Source organism: Triticum aestivum, chromosome 5A (assembly GCF_018294505.1).
Source record: "Triticum aestivum cultivar Chinese Spring chromosome 5A, IWGSC CS RefSeq v2.1, whole genome shotgun sequence".
NCBI classification, from domain to species: Eukaryota; Viridiplantae; Streptophyta; class Magnoliopsida; order Poales; family Poaceae; genus Triticum; species Triticum aestivum.
This window is the reverse complement of record NC_057806.1, coordinates 5,786,070-5,811,040: the sequence shown is the minus strand read 5'-3', so window position 1 is coordinate 5,811,040 and position 24,971 is coordinate 5,786,070. Positions and strand designations below refer to the sequence as shown.

The 24,971-nt window shown below is 43.8% G+C and overlaps 2 protein-coding genes across 5 annotated transcripts; one reads left to right on the top strand and one right to left on the bottom strand.

Moving 5' to 3' along the window:
• Positions 1-13,024: 13,024 nt before the first annotated feature.
• Positions 13,025-15,758, top strand: LOC123101956 (protein LURP-one-related 9-like). Of its 4 annotated transcripts, none has more exons than XM_044523203.1 (3): positions 13,028-13,477; positions 13,630-13,930; positions 14,047-15,758. In XM_044523203.1, exon 3 carries the CDS (start codon positions 14,857-14,859, stop codon positions 15,388-15,390), a length of 534 nt encoding a protein of 177 aa, XP_044379138.1. In that variant the 5' UTR covers positions 13,028-13,477; positions 13,630-13,930; positions 14,047-14,856; the 3' UTR covers positions 15,391-15,758. The 4 variants fall into 4 exon arrangements, with proteins under 4 accessions (XP_044379139.1, XP_044379138.1, XP_044379136.1 ...); XM_044523201.1 differs by having other exon boundaries at positions 13,031-13,477; positions 13,655-13,930; XM_044523202.1 differs by having other exon boundaries at positions 13,031-13,930; positions 14,047-14,629; positions 14,705-15,758.
• A 2,065-nt stretch (positions 15,759-17,823) lies between these two features.
• Positions 17,824-21,042, bottom strand: LOC123101955 (alpha-ketoglutarate-dependent dioxygenase abh1-like). The gene is made up of 4 exons (XM_044523200.1): positions 20,794-21,042; positions 19,374-19,823; positions 18,497-18,844; positions 17,824-18,270 (listed from the first exon to the last, which is right to left on the bottom strand). The coding sequence occupies exons 1-4, from the start codon at positions 20,896-20,898 to the stop codon at positions 17,989-17,991; spliced, it is 1,185 nt and encodes a 394-aa protein (XP_044379135.1). The 5' UTR covers positions 20,899-21,042; the 3' UTR covers positions 17,824-17,988.
• Positions 21,043-24,971: the final 3,929 nt, after the last annotated feature.

Below are 24,971 nucleotides of genomic sequence, written 5' to 3'. Positions count from 1 at the left end.
GCCAAAATATTTTCCAGATCCTTTTTCAGCATTTCTGTTTTTAGAATATTCTATCAACATCAATAGTGGCGCCATACGCATGACACATAGTCCAAAAGTGTGTTAGTCAAGCACTAAAACCTTTGGACTTTGCACTTTTGAGGTTCACCATCATCAAATGATTGTCGGTTTTCCGAGTTCTGTTATTTAGTAATCTTTTAATGTAGTTAACACTTTACCTACATCTTTCATGATCAAGCTACTATAGCTCATAGGGACGAATCACAAGTATAATGTTAGCTACCAAAACCTTTTGGGAGATTAGGATGCCTAGCATCTCGAACCGTCACATATTTTCGTACAGTATGAGAACATGTATCTTACTAAATTATACTCTATCACATTGCAACCGGACATTGTTTTAGATATCATAATATCTTCAACATACGGTCGTTCTTGAAACAATTCTTTCAGCTCCAAGATGTCCTTTGATACTAAAACAATTTGGAATATCAAAGATCATGGAGGCAGTGTGATACTTAGATACTAACGCTAGAATTGTTACTCTTGATTTAATACTGCTTATTAAAAGATCAGTTTTTGGACACATAAAGTAGAGGCGTATTCCGAAGAAGGATCACCCTTAGGAGCGCAATGGATGTGTTGGCACTATACCCTTCCCGTAGCTTCATGGTTGCAAAGGCCTGCTCGTCTCCATGGTAAAAATCGGCAAGTACGGCCGCCAGAGCTTTTCGATCGGCAAAAGGCATAGTAATGGCTTGGGTGGAGTCGTCCTCTCCGTTAAATTCCCAAATGGGATGATATCGCTGTTGCGGCGGTTGGACCCGGCAAAGGAGAAAAGTGGCAGTTACTTCAGGCATTGTCAGGCCCTGCTCCGTGAAAAGTCGAACTCGGTTGCCGAGCATAGCCACTTGGGGGCTCTCTTCGCCGCCCTTTGTGCGCCCAGTACGCCGCTTTACTGGTGGCTCCGAAGAATACGACGGGAGCCCCTGACGAGTTGGATCATACAGGGAAACGTTGTGAATATAAAACCATTCAAAGGTCCAAAATTCAGGATCCTCCTTGGGTGATCCCTCTGGATAGCCCTGGTTGGCGATCTTCCACACTACAGCCCCTCCGACCTCATGGACAGCCTCGCTCCTGGTCTGAGGAACAAGGCAGAAATATTTCTGCCACAACTGAAAATGCGGCTCGATTCCCAGATACATCTCACACAGGGCGGCGTATCCGGCAATGTGCAGGATCGAAGCAGGGGTGAGGTGATGAAGCTGGATGCCGTAGAAGTTTAACAATGCAGGAAAGGATGGATTGGGAAAGACAAACCTCTCAAGAGGTACGGGACTAAGCACACCCGTTCAAGCCTCTTCGGCGTGGGAACAGGCTCCGCTTTGCCAATCCCATCTACAGAGACCAGCCCCGCTCGACGCCAAACTTCGTTTGATGGCGGCAGATATCCCTGCGACTCGAGCTCCACTAGGCGCATATTTTCTCCAAGTCCTTTAACTCCAACATGTGAAGCGCCTGGCCCCTTATTCCAAGCAATGGTTGTTTGATTCGCCTGTGCTCATGACAAAAATTCATTTTCTCTATATTCTATCAATGTAAAATGGAATATACCTTCACTTTCAAAATAAAATAAAATAACGGTTTCATAAAATGGAATACATTCAGCTATATAGTACTACTCCTACTTCGTCTCATAATGTAAGACGTTTTTTGCCTCTAGTGTAGTATCAAAAAACGTCTTATATTATGGGACGGAGGAAGTACTACTCTACAGTAAAATAGGTAATCAGATTATATAGTTTTGGTCTTCAGAAATGAGTGAGCAACCCATGTATTACGAACTACATCATCCTGTTAGAAGTTCAAGAGCAAAGGAAAAGAAAAACATACCCAAACTTTCTGAAGTGTTTCAGGCATCTCCCAACAATCTGGACGGGCAAAAAGGGAGTTTCATTCTCATCTATGAAATTCATACCAAGAATTCTTCCTTCCAAATCAATCAGAAGACCCCCAAAGAAAATCTGAAGAAAATGGTACCAATGTTAACAAGTACTCATTCGATAAGATCCATATAAAGGATGTGAGCACCTATAGACTTTTGTCCTCTTCTTTTGTCCATGTTAAATGCTTATCAGTCCTATAGACTTCAACATTATCAGCAATCATGCCATCAGAAGGGGGAGGGCTGCTTTTGGCCATTGATGGATGTGGTGCCATGACTGGAGCATATGAGGGATGACCACCACCAACATTGATGTTGTGTGGCATGTGTGGCTGATGAGAAGTTTACAGTGAAATAGCAGGAATCGACGAATTTTTAAAATAACTTAAGAAACCGCCGGGTGGGTACGAATCCATTCCACTGCAAAATAATTATCAACAATCTTGTTAATTCATCCCTTAACACAATATGCTTTGATGGTTCCTATATGCTACAGTATATGTCACAAATTCTCAGTAGTGAAATTCTGTAGCAGCCTTACACTAATTGGGTTGCACGCAAAATAACATCAACAAGTCACTACTAGGAAAAGGACTATAGATGGGATGGACACTAATGACGCACATTACATGTGATGCGCCATTACTAAATACTAATGGCGCACCATGTGTTGGTGCGCCATTAGTGTGCAAATACTAATGGTGCACCACATCCCACGGTGTGCCATTAGTAATTTGGCCCAAACATTTCCCCAAATGCACCCCCGGACCGCCTTTTCAGTTTCAAAAAAAAAGAAAAAATGATAGAAATGTCAAAAAAATAAAAGAAAATAAGATTCCCATGTGATATGTGGTCTAGTTGTTAGCAAAATTTACAAACATGAATTTTTGACTTTTTTGCAAAATCTCTCCAGAATTTGTAAAAATGGGCATAACTTTTGCATACGAACTCGGATGAAAAAGTTTTTTATATGAAAAATCATCTACTCGAAAAGTTACAGAAAAAAGATACGGGGCTTTTAAGATCTGGAGAGGCAAAAAAATTCAAACTTACTAATGGCACACCTGCCCATGGTGCGCCATTACTATCTTCCCGCCTTCAAAATTCAAAATAAATAAAAAAGATAAAAAAATTACTAATGGCGCACCTGCCCATGGTGCGCCATTACTATCTTCCCGCCTTCAAAATTCAAAATAAATCAAAAAAAAGTTACTAATGGCGCACCTGCCCATGATGCGCCATTAGTATCTTCCCGCCTTCAAAATTCAAAAAAATAAAAAAAATTGTAATGGCGCACCTGCCCACGGTGCGCCATTACTATGCTGTATATATGGCTGGACGTGTCCTCTCCTCCTTACCTCTTCATTCTTCTCCTCCACTCCACCTCTCCTCCACTCCTCCACTCCATCTTCCCCTCTCTCCTCCACCATATTACCCTCCTCCTCCTCCTCTCCGGCGACCTCCTCCTCCTCTTCGGCAACCTCCTCCTCCCTCCTCTCCTCTCCTCCCCTCCCCTCCCCTCACGGTTTCTCCTACCTCCTCTCCGGTGAGCTCCTCCTCCCTCATCTCGGGTGAGCTCCTCCTTCCTCCTCTCCGGTGAGCTCCTCCTCCCTCCTCTCCTCCCATCCCCTCATGGTTTCTCATTCCTCCTCTCCGATGCTCCGGTGAACTCCTCTCCGGCGACCTCCTCCTCCTCTCCGGTGATGTAGGCGAGCGCCTCTACGGTCACCTCCTCCTCCTCTCCGGCGAACTCCTCTCCGGCAAAAGAACACGGCAAAAGAACGTACAAGATCCAAAAACGGGAACAAAATTTGGAATAATATCGTGCAAAAAAACGAGCAAAAAATGGGCAAAAAAATCGCGATCCAGATCCAAATTCAAAATTCAAAAATAGCAATGGCGCACGGTGGGGGTTAGACGGTGCGCCACTACTATTTTCCCGCCTTCAAAATTCAAAAATACTAATGGCGCACCGTGGCCTATACTAATGGCGCACCGTGGCCTGGTGCGCCATTAGTATACCAAATACTAATGGCGCACCACTAGTGCGCCATTAGTAAAAATAACTAGTGGCGTGATACTAATGGCGCACCAGTAGTACGCCATTAGTAGGCAAAACTGGCGCGCCATTAGTAGGCCTTTTCCTAGTAGTGAGTAATTCTGGTCTTTCACGTGAACAGCAAAAAAAAACAAGTGCACTAATACTGATTTTCTACTTAGCTCATTACGTATAGAGCCCCGCTACCCACTACCCAACTTTTGTCTACGCAAGTGACAGCTGGAAGATGGAGAATCTTGTGCTGGGTCTGTGGTTGAAGGCTGACAGTTCTGGTTTCCTCCTCCGATGTCGTCGTCATGCGGGGGTGTCAGTTCTGAAGTTCGATGGCGTGTCCGGGGACATGTTGCCCCGGTCTGATTCTTTCAACGGCTATGATTTTGCTTCTGGCAAACTACTTTGGAGGTCCGCAAAGCTGTTGATCAGCGATGGAGCCGCGTCGAGTTTGGGTGAAGAGGTGATCTGTCTTTTTATCCTTTGGTGGCGGCTTCGGTGGTGTCGAAGGAGAGGGACAGACGTTGGTATTTTGCATAGGATTTTCCTATCTTTTCAGTCTTGTATGGTCGGTGCTTACGTGCCTTGTAACTTGATCTTTATTCTATATAAATGAGACACGTATTACCATGCAAAAAAAATACCCACTACCCAACTTGACTGAAATAAGTGTGATTTAGATCGATATATAGGAAGAATGTCAGCTTATTAATAGAATAGTTGCTCAGATCTGTCTTCTAGTTATATCCAAAATTCAGAGTACGTACCAGTAAACCCACTGCCTTCTCCATAAATCAATCAACCATGGATTTAGTTGTACATGTGAAGACTAAGAAAAAAAATCATACGTACCTGAAATCACATGTCATCAAAATAGGTACCTACTAACACTAGGCAGTTGCCATGTAGCACTACAAGAAGACATGGCAAAATAACATGTTCGGATAAAGAGAGAGTTGTCATCTGCTTATACTAGGGCAGTTGCCATGTACCCTGCAAAACACATGACAACTAACAACTTTGGATGTGGGAGAGAAGACGGGCGTGTGGGCGAACTGATAAACGACCACACACCAGCCCCTCTGTGTGCGTGAAAACTGGCGTGTGGGCGAACTGCTAAACGCCCACACACCAGCCCCTCCACGTGGTGCAACGAACGTGTGGGCGACCGGATGAATGCCCACACACCAGCCCAGTCCTATGTGGCATAAAAAATCTGGCAAAACATGCCCAGATTCGTGCAAACACAAACGGACGTTGATCCATGCACGTGGGCGAGATGCAAAAGCCCACATGTGTGGGTGTTATCTTTTCCCAAAGAGAAACAATTCTAAACTTATCTGTTTGTGACTTGTGAGTGGGAAAAAAGGCTTTGTAGTATGAACTTGCTTTTCGTGATACAAAGTTTTTTTTCCCGTAAAATAGATATAGGTAGGATGCGTTACTGTTTCCTAAGCGACCTCATGGATACGCGAGAGATAATGACTTGTACGACAAGGAAATATTAATAACCCTTCCGATGCACGATACAAGCAGTGGAACCCCGTGGTTTCCTTCCAGCCTCGTTACGTACTCTACGTACGTGCACGTTGGCCACGGCAAAATCTGTTGCGGCTCTGTCTCGACTCTCGACGCGGAACCGGACACGAGCACCCGGCGATCGACAATGGCACCGAGGACGGAACCGGTGGTGGACGCCCGGTTCTGCGCGCCGCACGCAACGGCGTTCACCGTGACCATCACCAACGGCTGGACGTGGCGCGACTTCACCGTCACCGACGACGCCGGCGATGCGGTCGTGATGCGGGTGAAGGCGGCCAAGGTGAGCTTTCGCAGCCGCTTCAGCCTCGTGGACGCTGCGTCGCGCCGCACGGTGGTCACCATGCAGCGGCGCGCGCCGTCCCTGTTCATGCCCGACGACCGGAGGTGGGAGGCGTTCAGGGGGGCCAGCACGAGCCCAACGGATCTGCTCTTCGAAGCCGTGCCGCGGCCTGCGCTGTTCAGCTGGGGCGAGGTGGACGTGCACCTCGCCGGCCGCGACCCCAGCGAGAGCCTCAGGCGGCGCGAGTTCGTTGTCGTGTGCCGCGGGCCAGAGTGCACCGTCCACCGTCGCAGCTCCGGCGCCGCCGTTGCTAAGATCGAGGATACGTCGGAACAGCGCCTGGAGTATAACGTGAGTGTCAGCCCAGGCGTGGACCATGCTTTCATCCTGGCGCTCACCGTGATTCTGGACGAGATACGTCTCGATGAAACTAGTTGATGACGCGTCCAGAGGCTCCAGCTCAGGAATTGAATTTTCCGCGACAATTTTATGTACTCTTTGCATGCAAGATGTCTGCCTCTTATTTTGCGATCAGTTCATCAATATGTTTTTTCTTCTTTTCTTCTGAAAATATGTTCTTTTCAAAGATGCGCAATTTGAATTAGTTTATGTCAGTGGTGGAAAGTGGCCAATGATTCCGTAGAACATATAGTGAGTGTTTTCGATAGTATAATACCCCTGAGTTGCACATGAAAAACCTATCTTACTTATAGAGTCTATGTAAAGCAAACATAAATTGCATATATAGTTGTGTAATTAGCATACATAACTTGGTCGAATAGGAAACCTACCTTTACCTCCTATGAGGTATTGACACTCATATATTTCCACATCCACTTTGAAAAGTGGTACTACCTCCGTCCTGGTTTATAGGGCCCATTTATAGTTTGTGCCAAATTTTGACTAAAGATTTAACTAACAAAATGTTAATGCATGTCAAGAAAAATCATTTCATTGGATTCATATTTTAACATAGTTTTCAAAAATATAATGTTTGATAACATGAATGAACATTTTGTTAGTTTAATCTATGATCAAAATTTGACACGAAATACCATGGGGACCAATAAACTCGGACGGAGGTAGTACGATAATTCTATGCACCTGGGGATTATCACACCCTCTAGGTCCATCTCGATGCTTTTCGCGTCCCTTGGTCCATCTCCAGCTACAGCCCGTGTCGGACATCCACCTCTAGTTGGCGAATGCAACCTCATCGGATCTTTTGAGGAAGAGACACCACCTTGTGTCCCAGTTGGGTCTGCTCAAAGTAGTTGACGAAGACATTGTGCCGGATCTTGGGAAGAAGATCTACCGCCTCACGTGCTAGTTAGATCTTGTCAGAGTGGCCGACGAAGACGTTGTGACGGATCTTGTGAAGAACATCCACCACCTCACCTCCCAGCCATGCATGGTAGACTGGTAGTGCAGCAGCGGCATAGGGGAGGAACATAACAAATCTCACCAACGGCAGCAGCTGAGCTCCTCAAGTGGGCCGACGATGGTGAGCTCCTCAAGTGGCATGGCAATGATCATCTCCTCTATTATTATCCTGGCGATGGCGAGCTCCTCCAGTGGCCCGACGATGGTGAGCTCCTCAAGTGGCACGGCAACAAACATCTCTATTGTCCTGGCGATGACGAGCTCCTCCAGTGGTCTGATGGTTCCAATCTCAAAGTAAGAGTGGCAGTCGTGGCGAGATCCTCAATGGCCTAGGGCTGGGGTGTTGATAAGTTAGAGTTAGGTAAGTACTTTATAGAAAGGGCCGAACTACATGGGCTTTGTGACCCATGTGATTATAAATATTTTTAGAAGCAGTGATTTTAAAATCTGATGTTGGGTTCTTAAGCATCTAAATCGAACGGTTTTTGTGGCAATTTATGTTGACACGGGGGTGGATTATTTTTTAGCGAGCACGGCAAATCCTGGCAAAAAATTAAACATGGCATTTTCTTTTTCTTTTGGTCTACTAGCAGTAGCAATCGGTGTGGGCATGATGTTTGTCCCTTTTGTTTCCTATTGCATGTCGAGTTTGAACGATCTGTTGCTTGACTCGATTATCGTCTCTATTATGTTAATCATGCTTTATCACTGTTTTTTGGATTAAACTTCATAAAAAATGCTTTTTAATAGTAGAAATATTGCTTAATTATTCAACAAGAGTTAGGTAGGCAAGCTCCATGAGCTTTGGGGACCATATATGACTATAAATCCTCGCGAGCCGTCCAATTCGTTTATGGAGTTGCCCGTAGTTCTTTTCTTATTTCTGCAACAGGGCTTTTGTTGCAGAATTTTATATTTCTGCAACAAAATCTTTGTGGCAAAACCTTCTTTTCTATAATTTTTGCAACAAGACCCTTGATACAAAACCTACTCATCTTTAATTTTCTGCAACAAGATCCATGTTGCAAAAATTGCAACAGCATCTCCGGCCACTTGCGCACTTGCTCAGTTGTCGCTCACTGCCTTTGTTCCATAACAACACCGCTGTTGCAGAAGATGAAAGAGACGTGTGTGGTCCAGTAGGTCATGTGTCAAGCAAGGGAAGCGGTGGACGCTCCGCGTTAGATCAGGCGGTAGATCAGAATCATTTTCCTAAATATTTTTGGAATAGCATTTACACATTAAAACCTGCGGGACGCAAACTCCTTTTTACCGGAGGCGGGAGGTACCGGAGCCGCATCCGCCGTTGGCTTTGGTTGTGATTCATGCGCTTCGATGGCCCACATGTTTGTATATCAGTGTATTCCATCTTCTGGACTGCTGTATTCATCATTATGTCAAACCAATGTCAGATTGATGGGACACATGTCAGGTGAGAGAGAGAGTCTATCCTGACGTTGCATGTGGTGCCGTGGTACAAATCCTTTCCTTTTATTTTCTCTTTAGGATTTTCAATCATTTCTATCTTTTAAACCAACTGTTATTTTTGAAATATTTTATATATTTGAATTCCTGAAGCCAAGAGCTTTAGTACAAGACCAAATTTGGATGCATTTCAAACATGTTTTAATGTCAACATTTCAAATAACTGAAATTAGGTTTCTGAAACAAGCGAAATATGTTTTTTGAAATAATTGAAATTAGTTTTTTTTCATTGAGTGAAATCAATTTTGAAATATGTTTTCTCAACTGAGTGAAGTATGTTTTCTCAACCGTGTGAAATTATTTTCTTTAGATGAGTGAAATTTGTTTTCCATACACGTGACACATATTTCGGTGTGAAATACGTTAAATATAGTGAAATATGATTTCTAAAATGAGTGAAATCTAACTTTAGTAAACGGGTGTGATGTGTTTTCTGAATCTAGTGAAACGTGAAACTGACTGAAAGATTTTCTGAAATGAGTAAAATAGGTTTTTGAAATAATTGAAATTAGTTATTTTCATTGAGTGAAATCAATTTTGAAATATGTTTTCTCAACCGTGTGAAATTATTTACTTGAGATGAGTGAAATTTGTTTTTTATACACATGTCACATATTTCGGTGTGAAATACGTTAAATATAGTGAAATGTGATTCGGAAAAAATATAGTGAGAAGGATGAATGGAATCTATCTTTGAAACAAGTGAAATTGTTATTTCAATTTAGTGACTGTAATGACTTTTTCTGAATCTAGTGAAATGAGTGAAATATATCTTTTGTAATTAGTGTAATCAGATTTAACAAGTGAAATATAGTATTTTAATTGAGTGAGTGTAATGCGTTTTCTGAAATGAGTGAAATGTGAGCAATAAGATACTTGAAGAAAGTAAAATATATCCATTGTTCTGTGAAACTGTCTATTTCAGTGTGTGAAACTGTCTATTTCAATGTTCTGAAACTAGTGGAATGGGTGAAATCTATTTTTTGAAACGAGTGAAACATAATATTACAATGAGTGAGCGTAATGTGTTTTCTAAAATGAGTTAAACTAGTTTGAGATCTATATTGTTTAATAAGTGAAATCAATTTTTTAAACCAGTGAAATATAGTATAGTATTTCAATTGAGTGAGTGTAATGTGTTTTCTGAAATGAGTGAAATATATCTTTTGAAAATGAGTGTAATGTGTTTTTTGAAATTGTGAAATCTATTTTTGGAACGAGTGAAATTTGTTTTCTTAACTGACTTTTTAAAAGAGTGAAATCAATTTTTTTGGTGTGGGGAAATATGTTAAATGGGTTATTTCAAATACATTCAAATGATTATTTAAAATATATGAAATTGGTATTTATGAAATACATGAAACATATTTCAATGTGATTGTCAAGTTGTTTATTCAATGTGTGAAACTGATGTTTGTGAAATACAACTAGAACTAAAATATGAAAGCTATAAAATTCAAATTGTTCAAAATATATCCAAGACCGGTCTTGTTTCAAAGGTCTTGTCGCTCTGAATTCAATTTTTTTTCCAAAAACAGAGTTTAGATTCAAAGCATATTTATCATCCAATTTGTTTCCAAAAAATTTAATGGACGTCTTGCGGTGGGAGAGAGAGGAGGATAATATATATACCATGCATGCAAAGGTCCTATCCCCTGACAAAAGTTGCTGCATGTAAAAGGACACACACTTGTATTACCAATGTATAGAGTTAGGGCTGCAATCACTAGTTTATACAGACAAAGGCCGGACGGATGTTGACGAAATGGACAAAGGGTGGATCCAACACCGGTACATCCCGCCGCCGGTAAAATAACTTGGTCGCGCAACCATGCATGGGCTAAACTCTTGGCAAGTTCAAAAAGATTTTTCACAGAAGTTCTGACGAAATAAAATGTCACCGACGTCATGGATATGCCAGGGGCAATGTCTTGTTCAACAAGAAATACTAATCTTTCGGCCTGTATATATATAACTTAAGAAGAAAAAAACCTTCCGGGTGGTGCACGATACAAGGGAAGGCCGTCGTTTCGTTTGGTATTAAGCCTGTCTGCGGCGGCTCTTTGTCGACTCTCGGCGTCGATCGATCCGGTCACGACTCACCACGAGCACCCGCCGATCGACAAAGACGACCATGGCACCGACGACGACGGGGCCGGTGGTAGACGAGCGGTTCTGCGCGCCGCACGCGACGGCGTTCACCGTGAGCAAGAAGCCGGAGCGCAACATGAGCATCAGGGACGACGCGGATGGCGCGGCGGTGATGCGGGTGGAGGGGCAGCTGTGGTGCTGGCCCCGGCGGTCCATCCTCCTGGACGCGGCGTCGTGCCAGACGGTGGTGACGGTGAAGCGCTGCCCGTCGCTGCTGCCGGTGACCCGGAGGTGGGAGGCGTTCAGAGGGGGCAGCACGAGCCCGGAGGAGCTGCTCTTCGCCACAGTGTCGCAGCCATGGGTGTTCTCCAGGGGCGTGGTCCACGTGCACCTCGCCGGCGGCAACCGGAGATACAGCGAGAGGCGCGTGGACTACGTGGTCGTGTGCGGCGGACAGGACGGGCGCGAGTGCACCGTCTCCCTCGGCAGGGCCAACGGCCCCGCCGTCGCCAAGATCAACCGCACGACCGAACCGTCCGATGAGCAGCCGGAGTATAGGGTTAGTGTCAACCCAGGCGTCGACCGTGCTTTCATCCTGGCGCTCACCGTGATTCTGGACGAGATACGTGTCGACGAATCTTGGCGGCACAGGAACTGAAGTGCCGGCCGGTTCCAATTCAATTTTATGGGTTCTTTTCATGCAATATTACCTCTAATCAAAGATGCGATATGAATATGATTTAGTTTATTACGTGCTCTCTATGGAAACTGATGCTGCAGAACTGAAAGTGTCTGTTTTGGATAGTTTGGGGGCGCCTGATTTTCCTTTTAATCTAGTCAAATCAATCAACACCGTTTGATCTAGATCGAACAACCGAGAACCTTTCTTCCTCACCGGGTCATCTTCCTCCTCCCGTACCCCCTCTAACGCCAACCCTCGATTGTGATACCGGGCGCGCCTAAGTGCCTTGGCCTCCCCTGAACCGCCGCTCCCGGCCTACCTCTAAACCCCGAATGATCCAATCGTCGGAGTTCTCTCAGCACTCCTCCCCGCGCGCACACACACCAAGCCCGTCAAATATCCGACTCCCCTCCACATGGCCACCTGGGACGCTGCTGCCATATCTTTGTTGCCTCTGTCTCGCCGTGAGGCTGTGGGGAGAAGATGAGGTTCAGGCCGTCTTGATGCCGTGAGGCTGTGGGGAGAAGATGAGGTTCAGGCCGCCTTGATGGAGGTAAAACCCAATGTACTGCTCTTGTTTATATTGATGAAGATGTATCGAGTACAAAGTTGATCTACATCAAGATCGCAATGTGTGGTCTAACTCTAGGGTTAGGTGAATGATTTGCGTTGATGTGTCCCCTCTACGGGCTAAACTCTATGGCTTATATACATGCCAGGAGGGTATTAGGATTACAAGGTCGGTAGCTAGGAGCTAGGCAGGGGCAGAGATCTTGGAGTATATGTCAAGTTTTCGGGGGAGGCAGTCGCCTCCTACGCACGGCTTCCGGAGTCCATCTTGATCACGAATGGGCTCGTCGGCCCAACCCGAGGAGAATGGGCTGTCTGGGTTAGTACCCTCTTATTCAGGACACTGTCACACTTCTTCTTATAGGATTCCTAGCATTCACTCAAACGTTGAAACTTAAAACTTGGCAGTAGTTCAGTGGCAAGGACGCAGTGGCGTTACCTTGCAGGCCGGGGATCGGCTCTCGTCGTGAGCGAATTTCCACGATCTCTCCGGGTGGGCTTCTTCCTAAAAAAATGCCATGGGTGCTAGTGCTCATGGATCTCTTTTTTTTTAAAAAAAAACTTAGTGTGCCCTCACGCGGGATTGAACTACTGCACGAATTGCAAAGCAAAACGAGCGGGCGACATGACTTAGCAGGTGAGTGTGCCCTGGCAAATTTCCGTCTAAGTATTGCACATTTAAGTCCTCTGTCATTGTAATTAAGCGAAGATTCATGCGGGCATTTGCTTGTATCTTTTTTTTTCTTTTCAGTTTGATTTAGTCACTTAGATGTATAATAACTAGTGCTCTAGACAGACCTTTTTTTTTCTATGATGCAATCAATCAAGGTAAACGTTTGGAGCCGGGGCACCGACGAAATGCTCGGCCGGTCGCGCGCACAGCGTTGAATTGTCTCGCGACGAACGCTCCAGTTTACACCACGTCATCTAGTCAGCCAGCGCACACACACGTGAAGACGGTGGGACCACGCACCGCTCGTGAGCAACCTTATCCCCTTCAATTTCTTTCTCGTTCTCTCGTTCTCTCCTTTCTCTTCTAGAGCATGCCTGGGCAGGCCCTTTCCCCTGCTCCAGATCAGCGAGCGGCCATGGCCGGCTCCTACCCCCGCCAAGGCAAATCGCGGGGGAGGGCCACCACGCGCCATGTCCTTCCACCCACGTGAGAGGAAACCATGGTAGGGTGCTCCACGTTCGCGCGGATCTCCCGAGGAAGGAGGAGACGATGGAGCGGGGGAGCTGTAGGTGTCGTGCACCGACCGTGCTGCGACAGGGGAAGGGTACACACGCCGGTGATGGCGTACCCCCGCGCGCAACTGGCGAGTGGTGGAGCTGGTCTCCGGCTACGGTGGAGTTGCAAGCGGCAAGGGGCAAAGCTGCAACCGGCAAGCGGCGGAGCTGGAACCGGCCTGAGAAGGAGCTGGAAACATTTGACTTTTTTGCTGGAAGGTACGGCGTGCGACTGAGCTTCAACGCCCATTTTTTTGCTGGAAGCATCGATTTATTTTGTTGGAAGCAGCATTTTCTTTTGCTGGAACACTTCTTTCAAAGCTGCGAACAACTTTTTTTCTGGAAGCAGTAATTTTTTGTTTTGTTTGAAGCAACATTTTGTTTTGCTCGAACTAGGCTCTTCAGAGCTACGATGATGGAACAACACACTTTTTTGCTGGAAGTCATGTTTCTTTTTGCTGGAAGCGTCACTTTGGATTGCTACTGTCGATGCATCACGACGAGCGGCAGAGCTTCATATCTGCAATGGGGACAAGAGAAAAGCTACGACAGTTGAGGGAAAAAGCTACAACCAGTGTTTTTTTGCTGTCACCGATGTGTGGTTTTCTTTCACTGGGACGTACGACCTGTGGTGGCGGACGGCCGTCGCCGGCAGCACGGTGATGCCTCGAGGTTGCAACCATTGTTGTTTTTGCTACTACGGTGTTCACGAATTGATACATCCGTTGTCTGTTTTTGCTACTATCATGAATGCACAGTCAACAGATTTTTTTTCTTACGTTTGACAGCGACGAAGCGTCGGGGCGAGATTCGACGGCGAGCATCAGGGGCCAGTGCGGCGACCCGCGGTGACGGGCGAGCGCGCGAGGGTGAGTGCTTCGAGGTCGGTTGTGTGCTCGTTCATGAAGAGTCCGAGTAGGAAGAACGAGCAGGGGGGGAGAAACAAGATCGTGCGGCTACGAAGCGCTTTTATCGTGCGGTCCTGGTGTGACCGGCCCAAAGTTGGGCCGGCGCGCCGGCGCCTATTAGCTCCCATCAACCAAACAACTTAAAATCCTCTAGAATTGAGATGACCATCACATTTCACTCCTAGATTTTCCCTATTCCCGTGTATTTAGAGTCCCGCGAATCAAAGAGGACCTAGATGAAGATAAAACTTAAAGCTCTCCGGTCTTGGTTGAGTCGCCGAGAAGTTTCATACTTCCTTCGAGAACAATAAGTATCGCAGTTTTTAACACCAAGCCCTTTTCATTCTATGCTTGTAGCTCCGTGTTCATCGTACTGAAATATGCCAGGGATAATGTCTTGTACAGCAAGGAAACAGCGACCCCTCAGAATTCAGATACACGAACGAAACCTTGAGAGTACGAGGTCCGTACGTATGTACATGTGCACATAGTACCTACGTGTGCGTGTACCTGACGATCTCTTGCGGCTCTGTGTCAGACTCTCGACGTCACGAGCACCCACCGATCGGCAAGTTCTCGGTGGTGGCCGCGCGGTTCTGCGCGCGGCGCCCGACGGCGTTCACCGTGGCCAAGACCGGCTGGCCGTGGGGCCGCGACCTGACCGTCACGGACGCCAGCGGCGCGGCGGTGATGCGGGTGGACGGGTCCTTCCTCTTCGGCCGCTCCGTCCTCCTGGACGCCGCGTCGCGCCCCGTGCTCACCGTGCAGCGCCGGCCGTCCCTGTTCGAGGCCCGCCGGACGTGGAAGGCGTTCAAGGGGGACAGCACGAGCTCCGACGACCTGCTCTTCTCCGCCGTCGTGCGGCCTTCGCTGACCAACACGGGGGACATCCACGTGCACCTCGACGGCGAGAGGCGCCGCGACTTCGTCGGCGTTCGCCCCTGGTACCGCGGGACTGACTGCGCCATCACCCACGCCGGCGCCACCGTTGCCCAGATCGAAAGCTCGGGGGGATTCTTGAGTCCGGCGAAGTATGACGTCCGTGTCAACGAAGGCGTCTACCATGCTTTCGTCCTGGGCCTCACCGTGGTTCTGGAGGGTATACGTCTCGACGACGCCGAACAAGAGAGGTCACGAGCTAGAAATAATAAAAGGACTGTGCTATTTCACGCTCGCTTTCCACTGATTTTTTTCCTTCTTTCAAAAACCGTAATAAATCGCTAATAGTTTTTTTCTGTTTTTTCGCCGCATAATATGAAAATAAAATAAAAGTGCTTGAAAGAGGATTCAAACCTAGGTCAATGCAATACCTATTGAGCCTAATAACCAACTAAGCCACCTTTTATTGTTGTTTACTGTAGGTAAACAATGTTATTTGAACATTTCTTATTTCTGCCATATCAGAAAATAAATAAAGTTTGGCTTGGTAACTTTGGCATGATCAGCATGATAATTAGGGTATGAGCAACATGATAACTATACCATGATAAGGCTGATAACTACAGTACGAGAAGGTTAAGGCATAAGGAAGTATGGTAATTTAACACATAAATTACCGATGAAAATGTTTAAAAAAACTTTTTTCCCTTGGATGAAAGATATCATGGTGTTTAAAACGTAAGATATTAGTTATCAAATCTGTGATGTATACATTATCATGTTTTTTACATAGAAATTACCGGGTGTATATTTTTCAACAATAAAAATTCAGGTCAAGAATTATAATGGCGTTTGTATATGAGTTATCAGCTTAGTATGTGTCTATTAACAAGCTATTTACATTTAAATTACCGGGGTTGCCCCCCCCCCCCCCCCCCCCGCCACAGACGCCAAATTATCAAGTCTGCGATGTGTGAGTTATCATGTTATTTGCAGAAGAGTTATCGTGGTATGGTTCAACAACTCCTCCCACCCTACCCCCGCCGATAAAGTTATCAGGATTGGTACATAATTTATCATTTCTACGATGTGTGACTTATCATGTTATTTGCATAGAAGTTATCGTGATATGTTTCAGTGACTCCCCCCCCCCAACCCCAACCCCACCAACAAAGTTACCAGGACTGGGTACATAATTTAATGTCTATGATGTGTGAGTTATCATATTATTTGCATAGAAGCTATCGTGGTATGTTTCAACGACTCCCCCACTCCGGCCCTTCCGACAAAATTACCAGGACTGGTACATAATTTATCATGTTTACGATGTGTGAGTTATCATGTTATTTGCATAGAAGTTACCGTCGTACGTTTCAACAACACCCCCACCCCGACCCCTCCGACAAAGTTATCAGGTCTACCATGTATGAGTTATCATGTTATTTGCACATAAGTTACCGTGGCATGTTTCAGCGACTTGCTCCACCCCCATCCTCGCCGACCAAGTTATCAGGACCGGGGTACATAAGTTATCAGGTCCGCCATGTTTGAGTTATCATGTTATTTGCACAGAAGTGACCATGGCATGTTTCAGCGACTTGCCCCCACCCTCACCCTCGCCGACTAAGTTATCAGGACCGGGGTACATAAGTTATCAGGTCCGGCATGTTTGAGTTATCATGTTATTTGCACAGAAGTTACCGTGGTATGTTTCAACAACTCCCCCACCCTCACCCTCGCCGACAAAGTTTTTAGGACCGGGGTACATAAGTTATCAGGTCTATGAAATTTGACTTACCATGTTATTCACACGAAAGTTAACGGAGGATATTTTATCACCCCCCCCTCCCGGTCGGTAAAGTTAGCAGGAACGGGGTACCTAAGCGCGGAAAAAATCGAACACTAAATTAACTCGTTTTTATGCATACGTAGTAGAGGAGACATGTTAAATAGCCCATTTACTTTCTTTTGTTCAAGAAAGGGATCGTAGGTCAGGTGGTAGGCTAGTTGAGTTGGCTCACTAGTGGTGCAAGGATCGAATCCTCTCTTGTTCACACCAATTTTTGCGTGCGTGCATGCAACAGAGAAAACAAAAGGAAACTGTGGCGCTCGGGAGGCTTTCGCAGGATCGTTCGATGCGCATCCGACGACAATCGAAGCGTGTGTGACTATCGCTAACGAACAGTCGGCAGGAATCTTTTTGTCAAACAAAACCTACGACGATATTTGTACCTAAGCTATCAGGTTTGTGGTACATATAATTATCAATCTCATTACAAAAGAATTTACCGAGATATGACAAACGAGAAGACCGTTGTTCGAATTCTATAGGAGTGAAACATTTATTTCTTTAGAAAACATTCATCACTACAAAAAAGAGACAAATGGAGTACAAAACACGTTGCACCGGCCCTTTAAAAAACTTGGAGCAAATGGTTTTGTCTCCTCATCAAAGGCGTTGTGGTCATTTTTTCTCGTTCTCATTTACTAAGGTAGAAATACAGATTAACCCGCACATGAAACATAGTAAGTAGTCAGCTCAGCTGGTAATGAGTCGTGGCCACAACCAACAGGTCGTGTGTTCGAATCCTAGCGGTGGCACTAATTGCTCCAGCTTCCCGATCAGTTGGCTGAATTGGACAAGTTAAGATAAGAGTTTGATCTAGTTTGGTACTCCCTCCATCCGACTCTTTTATCCATTTTGATGACAAGTATTTCCAGACGGATGGAGTACTAGTTACCTATTGAACTGTTTCAACTCATGATGCGAGACACCTAAAAGAGGCAGCAATATTTTGCATGAAAATAACACATAATAGTGACGAACACACGTTTTCAAATAGCTATATAGGTGGTTCTTGCAGACATTTGCTAACAGGGCACTTGGCAAGACTAGATTCGTCTTCATCTTTGCCCTTTGCCTGCTACTATATGAGGTTGGTCTCAATCTTTGTACTGCCTGAATGTGAGGTTCAGGCGCCCAGGTCGAAGATTTGCCTTGTCGGTCACCCAGAGCGGTGCACTTTTCGGCGTAATGCTTGAGACTCCATGGAATATGCGCCTTGATTGACCACCAAATATCAAAACATCACCAGATTCAAGCTTAATCTTTGAGGCCTTATCCTCGTCTCTGACATCGCCATACAAGAATTCTGCAGTGTCGCCCAATGAAAAGGAAACAACAGGCAGTCCCTTGGCAATGCTAGATTCCTCTTCATCTTTGTCCTGTCAAGTGGCACAAATTAATTAGGCCCTTTGTGAAACAAGAGCGCAGCGGCATTAGCAATCCAACTGTAAAAAGGGGGAAGTATGAGACATTATACTACAAATGCATGTTTACTGAATTAATCTATCAGCGCTCAGTTCATCCAATAGATTGGTAGCAGAGTTATGAAAAGCAATGATGCTAATGCATGGAAACATATTATTAGAGAAAGCTTTTCTTTTGTACCTGATGAAGACCTAACTTCCCGCTAGTGGTGTAGAAGTTAACAATGCAGATATCCGGTGACAACAAAGGAAGTTCTACGGCAGGTTTGGTAGCACCCTTGCCTCTTTGTTCCAAGAATTCATGGGAAGCTTTAATGGCATCTTCCACTAACTTGGTCAATTCTTCTGGTATCTTTGGTGGTTGAGCAGCATCAAAAGGCCGTATATCCCCATATTTGCCTGAATCTGGGTCCCAGTTCTTCCCTAAGCACATCATCCGTAGACTTAACTTACCACCTTCTCTGTACCCAGGTTGATAAAATCCTCCTGGGCCAACACCAAGATCCCGACAATGCTTGATAATTTTAACCTGAGATACGGAACGAAAGATGGCTTTGATATATGCTTTCTGCAGTAAATGTGACTCAGGCATACTTGAACACATGGTAAAGAGAGGCACAATGACCAAATCAGTAAAAGAAACATATGTTTTTGCCATCAGAATTCCGAGAAGTGTTATACAGGTTGCAGCAAAGTGTGAAGACAAGACATTGGATGGACGCGTAACACTTCAGTAATGAGCACGCAAAATTGTGAGAAGTGTTATGCAGATTGCAGCAAAGTGTGCAGACAGACACTGGGCGCGTAACAATTCAGTAATGAGCAAGCAAAATTGTGAGAAATGATATGCATGTGCAGACAAGACACTGGACACGTAACACTTCAGTAATGAGCAAGCAAAATTATGAAGGCATACAATACAAGAAAAACAAAATGTATAATAATTTCAAACAACAGCTTCTTTTTGCAAGGTACATAAGAATCATCCAAGCTAGAATAAAACTAAACAAATTAACATGCAATAATGCACAGAGCAAAATGTGTAAATATAGGCATACCTGATCATCTGGCTTTAAGAAGTTTTTCAATAGAACCATCCCAGGTCTCAAATGTTGCACTGGAGCAATGTTCGAAAGCTCCTTTGCACGGCGTTTCTCTCTATTGATCTCAAGGAGACCATGTTTGAGAATGACAATGCCTTTGCTGTTACCCATGCATATGTCAAATGGAGCAGCTCCTAAATCAGACCCCACAGTTCCAGAGACACATGAAGCGCTACTGGAGTCTAGAGGTTTTGATAGTTGAATCGATGCAGCCCTTTGGACCAGTGGTTGAACTTGTTCAGCCATCATCAGTGATGAATCAAGAGACTTTGGTGGTTGAACTGGTGAATCTAGAGACTTTGGTAGAACTGGTGTAACTATCTGTTGCGGTGATTTTTTACTGCTGACTGAGGGAGAAGATGAACTCGACCCCTCCTTTTGAGATTGTAAGGGACTTTCATGGCCCTGCAGAATAAAGTTGATATTTACAACTGTCATCATTAAACAAGAGAACATTGATATATCTGAAGAGAAAGCAAAAATGTGTAATAGTATGAGACACATAATGTACTTAACTTGAGAAGTAATCAAATTGAATTTCACCATGTTAATGCTCACAACCATTTAATGGACATATCCATGACTAAGCAGAAGTCTAAAACAATACCAATTTTAATTGAGCGAGCAAACACACGATCCTACAGAGATTATAGAAAAAAGCGATGCAAAATGGAAGTTGAAGCAATGGCATAGGATCCCGCATTCTTTCATTCAGGTCCAGCAAATGGCCACCCCACACTGCAAATGGGTGACTGCGTTCATGTTTTTCGGATAACAAGTGACTGTATTCATGTATATAATTTGTTCGAAAGCAGAAAGTTTCTGATACTTCAACCGACAGACAGAACAGAAAACCTCTGCAGACAACTAAAAATCCCATCTTCAGCGCAGAAACAGAGAGAGCCCGAGAAATAACACGCTCCGTCCATCCACAGGACAAGGCTACAACTCTGATGTTCTGCAAGAACATGAGAGGTGGTACCTGTACAGTCCGTCAGCCAGCAATTCAGACCCTATTTCCAGGCCCAATCAGGGGCACCAATGCTGAAACTACGCAATTCGATGCTACTACTTCGGCTTCCGCGGATGCGGATGCAGACGAGAAGATTCCTAATTTCGTACCAAACCAAAACCCGCAACGGGCACTGTTCTGACCCGTGCCCGCCACTCCGCACAAATGCCGCGGCGTCGCGCGTCCCATGATCCCGGCGCCATGTCGCCGCGTCAATCCACGGCCGGCGGCGAACCCCAAACCCTAGCCCCGGCGGAGCGGCGGGCCGGGAAGACGAACAGAAAGAAAAGAAACCCCCCGTATGTTCGCGTTCAACGGAACAGAAGAGGCGGAAAAAAAAGGTTAGGGCAAGGAGGGACGTACGAACTCGCGCGAGGACCGGGGCTTCCGGTGCCGGGACGAGGAGGAGGAGGAGGAGGAGGAGGGCGCCGGGTTCCTTCCGGCGCCGCGGCCACGGCCGCCTGCCATGGGCGCGGTGGCGGAGGCGGAAAAGCGGGGGGCTCTGCTCTGCTCTGCGCTGCGCTGCCGTTTGGGGTTTCGTCTGGCGACTTGCCCGTTGGCAACAGAGCGGAGCAGAGTGATTTGGTTGGGTCTCCGGGGGGAGGAGGCGAGGCGAACAGGGTCGCCGTTATTTATGACCCACCAACACCAACGCCAACCAACAGCCGCGGGGCGGGCGGGTTCGTGGGCGGGGCGGAACCGACTCGACGGCCCGGATTCCACTGGCCTCGGAGTCTTCACCAGATTCTCTAAAAAAAAGACCTCGAAGTCTTCGCCAGTTCAAGCAAATTTGAAAACGAAACAGAACTACTGGAGGGACGAGGATCCTCTACCGTTCGGCAGCATGCCGTTCTACCACTGACATGTGGGCCTGTGGAAAACCTGGCCCACATGTCAGCGGCCCAACGTCACCTAGCTCACGGCAGAGGAGCCGTGTCCCTACTGGAGTACTTCAACCACAGCGACACATTTTTTGCACAAAATACCCTCATATTTTTTTATTCACGGAAAAGCAGGACCATGGAACTGTACATGTATGCCAAAATTAACAAACAAAAAAGCGTGCACCGGAATCAAACCCACAAACAATTTATGCAACAGAAAACGGTCTAGCCAATAGAACTTATAGTCATGTTCTCCTATGGACATCTTATCTTAGAGATCAAGAAACTTCTAGAGTTGCATGGGTTTATTCCACGGAAAATCGAGCGTCATCAAAATAGAGTTGCTCATAGCCTTGCTAATATTGGTAGCGGTAGCACCGCTTGTTGGTTGCGCCGTGTGCCAGAGAGTGTAGCTGAAGATGTATTAGCATACTGTAATTCTATTACCGAGGAATAAAACACACACTTTTCCCGCAAAAAAATGTTCTTTTATATGGATAAGCAGCTTATATGTACTTCACAACGACTCATGTGTAGCTTACTTGGGCTGCAGATACCACGGCCCATTTTGCGCGTGCTAACTTTTTAGAGATAATTTGTAAAACATAAGCAATAAAGTTGCGGTGTCTCAAAAAATGTAATAAAGTCAGGGATCTCACAAAAAAAGTAATAAAGTTGCGAGTTTCTAAAAAAAGTATTAAAGTTACGAACCCTTTAAAAAGTAATAGAGTTACGTTCACATATTTCTGTGTTAAAAAATATTATATGTACAGAAAACGATTAGTAGATAAAAACATGTAAATATAAAATTGTGTATTATGTATTTCATACTTAGTAAAACATAACTACATAAGTAATAAAAACATTTAAGATAATTCTAAACCATAATTTATAAAATTATGTTCAAATATTTGTGTGTATAAATACAATATATGCAAAGGATCATTTGTAAATAAAACCTTTAAATATAAATCTGTGTATTATGTAAAAAATATTTAGTTAATTTGGACGTTGAAAATGTTTATTAGATAAATATGTTTAATGAATCCAAAAAATATACACTTGCAGCTTATATTTAAATTATATAAAACATTGAACACAAACATTTACTAAATATTCATGACTATTCACTTGTGTAAAAAAATATTCAGGACTTATATTTAAAAAATATATAACTTAAGTATTAGCCATGACTGAATATTCATATTAACAGTTTAAATTTTAAATTATTAATATTTTTAACTATACAAAAAATTTAAATTATTAATATTTTAAACTATACAAACATTAAACTATACAAGTCTGCGTACACATAATTATTGAAATATTCGTATAATTAATATAATATTTTTAATTGTAATTTTGAATACAAATATGCAGTATGCACATTTGTATAGTACACATGTTGATATGTTTAAAAATAGCGCGGGCAGAATAGGCCGTAGTATCTGTAGGCCATTTAAGTTCCACATACATTTGTCCTCGTTCAATACATGTACATTTAGATGCTTTTTTGGTGTTAATTTTCGCATTTGCATTCAATTGTTAAAAATTAGTTGGTGAGTCCTGGCATACGCTTTTTGTTGTTAATTTTCGCATATATGTGCAACATTGTGGTCCTGTTTTCTGTAAATAAAAAGAGTGAGGGTGTTTTGGGAAAAAATGCATCAGTGTGGTTGACTTTTTCCGCAAATAAATAAACACAGGATGTTCTGTGTAAAAATACGTCGCGCCTAGCGCCATTAGTCACCGACAAGTGGGGCCATACACATGGATACACCCGCAAACACGTACTATGACCGTATCTGCATGCTTGAGTCAAGTTAGGTGGCCACAAAACCGTATTTTTAAAGTTTTAGCACCAAATTAAAGCGCAAGTTCTGTGTCTTCCAGTGATATTACTTCATTTTGGCTGAACGATACCTGCACGATAGCAAATCCAAGCGCCTACGGCTGTTCGGAATTGCTAATCGATGGTGTGAGGAGCCATGTCGTGCATGTATTGGCTAGCAATTGTCACCTGTTTAGCAATGCTCTTTGAAAAAAGATGCGAGAGGAGCGAAATGCTTGAATTTTCAGCTGAAAAGAAGGCGTGCAGTTTTTTCCCGATGAAAAAAGGGTGTGAACTTGGCTTGGACTCTCTACTCCTAGGCGGCTAGGCATTGCCTCCTTCGACAAAAGAAGGGATATATAACATGGAGGGGAACTTTTGGTCTATGGGACATATGCATCCTATATGGAAAAAAAATTAATAATACAACAAAAAGTCGAATATTCCTGAAAATATTTTTGAAATAAACTTGACCTTCTATTATACTTGTGAGAAAAAATCCAAAAAAATAAATATTCCTTTGACTTCTTTTCAAAAAAGACAAATTTTTGGCTAAAATAGTGTGGATAGTAACCTATAATAGCAAATAATTTTTGTCTTTTTTGCTGTGAGGTCAACTTTTATTTTTTTTCGTCGAGATTTATATACTAGTGCAAAAGTAAGTCAAGTGTTTTGTCAAAATAGTTCTTACCTATTTTGACTTTTTATTAAAATATTAAAATAATCCCCATATAGGGTCCATATACAACCAGGAACACAAATGTATTTCCCTATATAACATCGTAATACTCCCTCCGTTCCATGAATATAAGATCTCTAACTTTTATTTTAAAATCCAATGTACATAGACACGTTTTAGTGTGTTTGTTCGCTCATTTGTATGTAGTTCGTACTTAATCCGTTTCTTTTTAGTTTGCATATAAGATTAGGTCAAAGTCAAAATTTATCAACTTTGACTAAGTTCATAGAAAAAAATATCAACATTCGGAATATAAAACCAATATTATTATATGCATCACGAAATTAATTTTCATACCATATAGCTTTAATATTGTAGATGTTTATATTTTTCCAACAAAGTTAGTCAAATTTTACAAAGTTTGACTTTGACCAAATTTTATATGCAGACTAAAAAGAAACGGTGAAAGTATTTCTGAACGAAGAAAGTACTAGCCAAATTCAAGATCAAAATAGCCTCAAAATTGAACAAGGACTTATATATTTTTTTGGTCGCTGCTATCCGTTTTCTCCCTGCTATCACGTTTTTATAGTTGTGCCGCTACAACTATGCGATTTTAGAGACATCATCAAACAGCAGAGGCTACACCTGAAAGCTTGGGCAAATGTGCCGGCCCACTTTCCCTCAAGAAGTTTTTCTGCTTTTGTCTTCGCATTTAATCGGGTTTCCTCCAAAACATCGGTTGCTTTTTACGGAGCTAGATATTTATAAAACATCATAAAATAAAACTATATTTTAGAAAAATATGGGTATGTATTTTGGAAAATCTCAGTGTATACTAAAGGAACGTTCACCCTATACTGAAAAAGAGCGCTTATATATAAAAAATGTTCAGCGTGTATTAAAAAATATTCATTTTGCAATAAATAAAAATCATCATATATTAAAGCATATTCATTTTATATTACAAAAATGTTTAGTGTGTATTCATCGTAAAGTAATGAGTTGTTCATCATGTATTACAAAATTGTTCACCATGTACTAAGAAGATTAAAGTGAAAATTAAACAAAAAGAAAAAAAACCTTAAAGTACAAAAAAAACGAAAAACAGAAAAGAACTGGCATAAAGAAACAAATAGCGAACGAG

What these genes read in the sequence shown, in the direction of transcription:
- LOC123101956 (XM_044523204.1), top strand. Translation starts at nt 14,857, where the DNA reads ATGCGGGTGGACGGGTCCTTCCTCTTCGGCCGCTCCGTCCTCCTGGAC.
- LOC123101955 (XM_044523200.1), bottom strand. Translation starts at nt 20,898, where the DNA reads ATGGCAGGCGGCCGTGGCCGCGGCGCCGGAAGGAACCCGGCGCCCTCC. An exon ending in TCTTAAAGCCAGATGATCAG is followed by an intron (nt 18,845 to 19,373) that starts GTATGCCTATAT and finishes TCCGTATCTCAG; the next exon opens with GTTAAAATTATCAAGCATTG. An exon ending in GGAAGTTAGGTCTTCATCAG is followed by an intron (nt 18,271 to 18,496) that starts GTACAAAAGAAA and finishes GCCACTTGACAG; the next exon opens with GACAAAGATGAAGAGGAATC.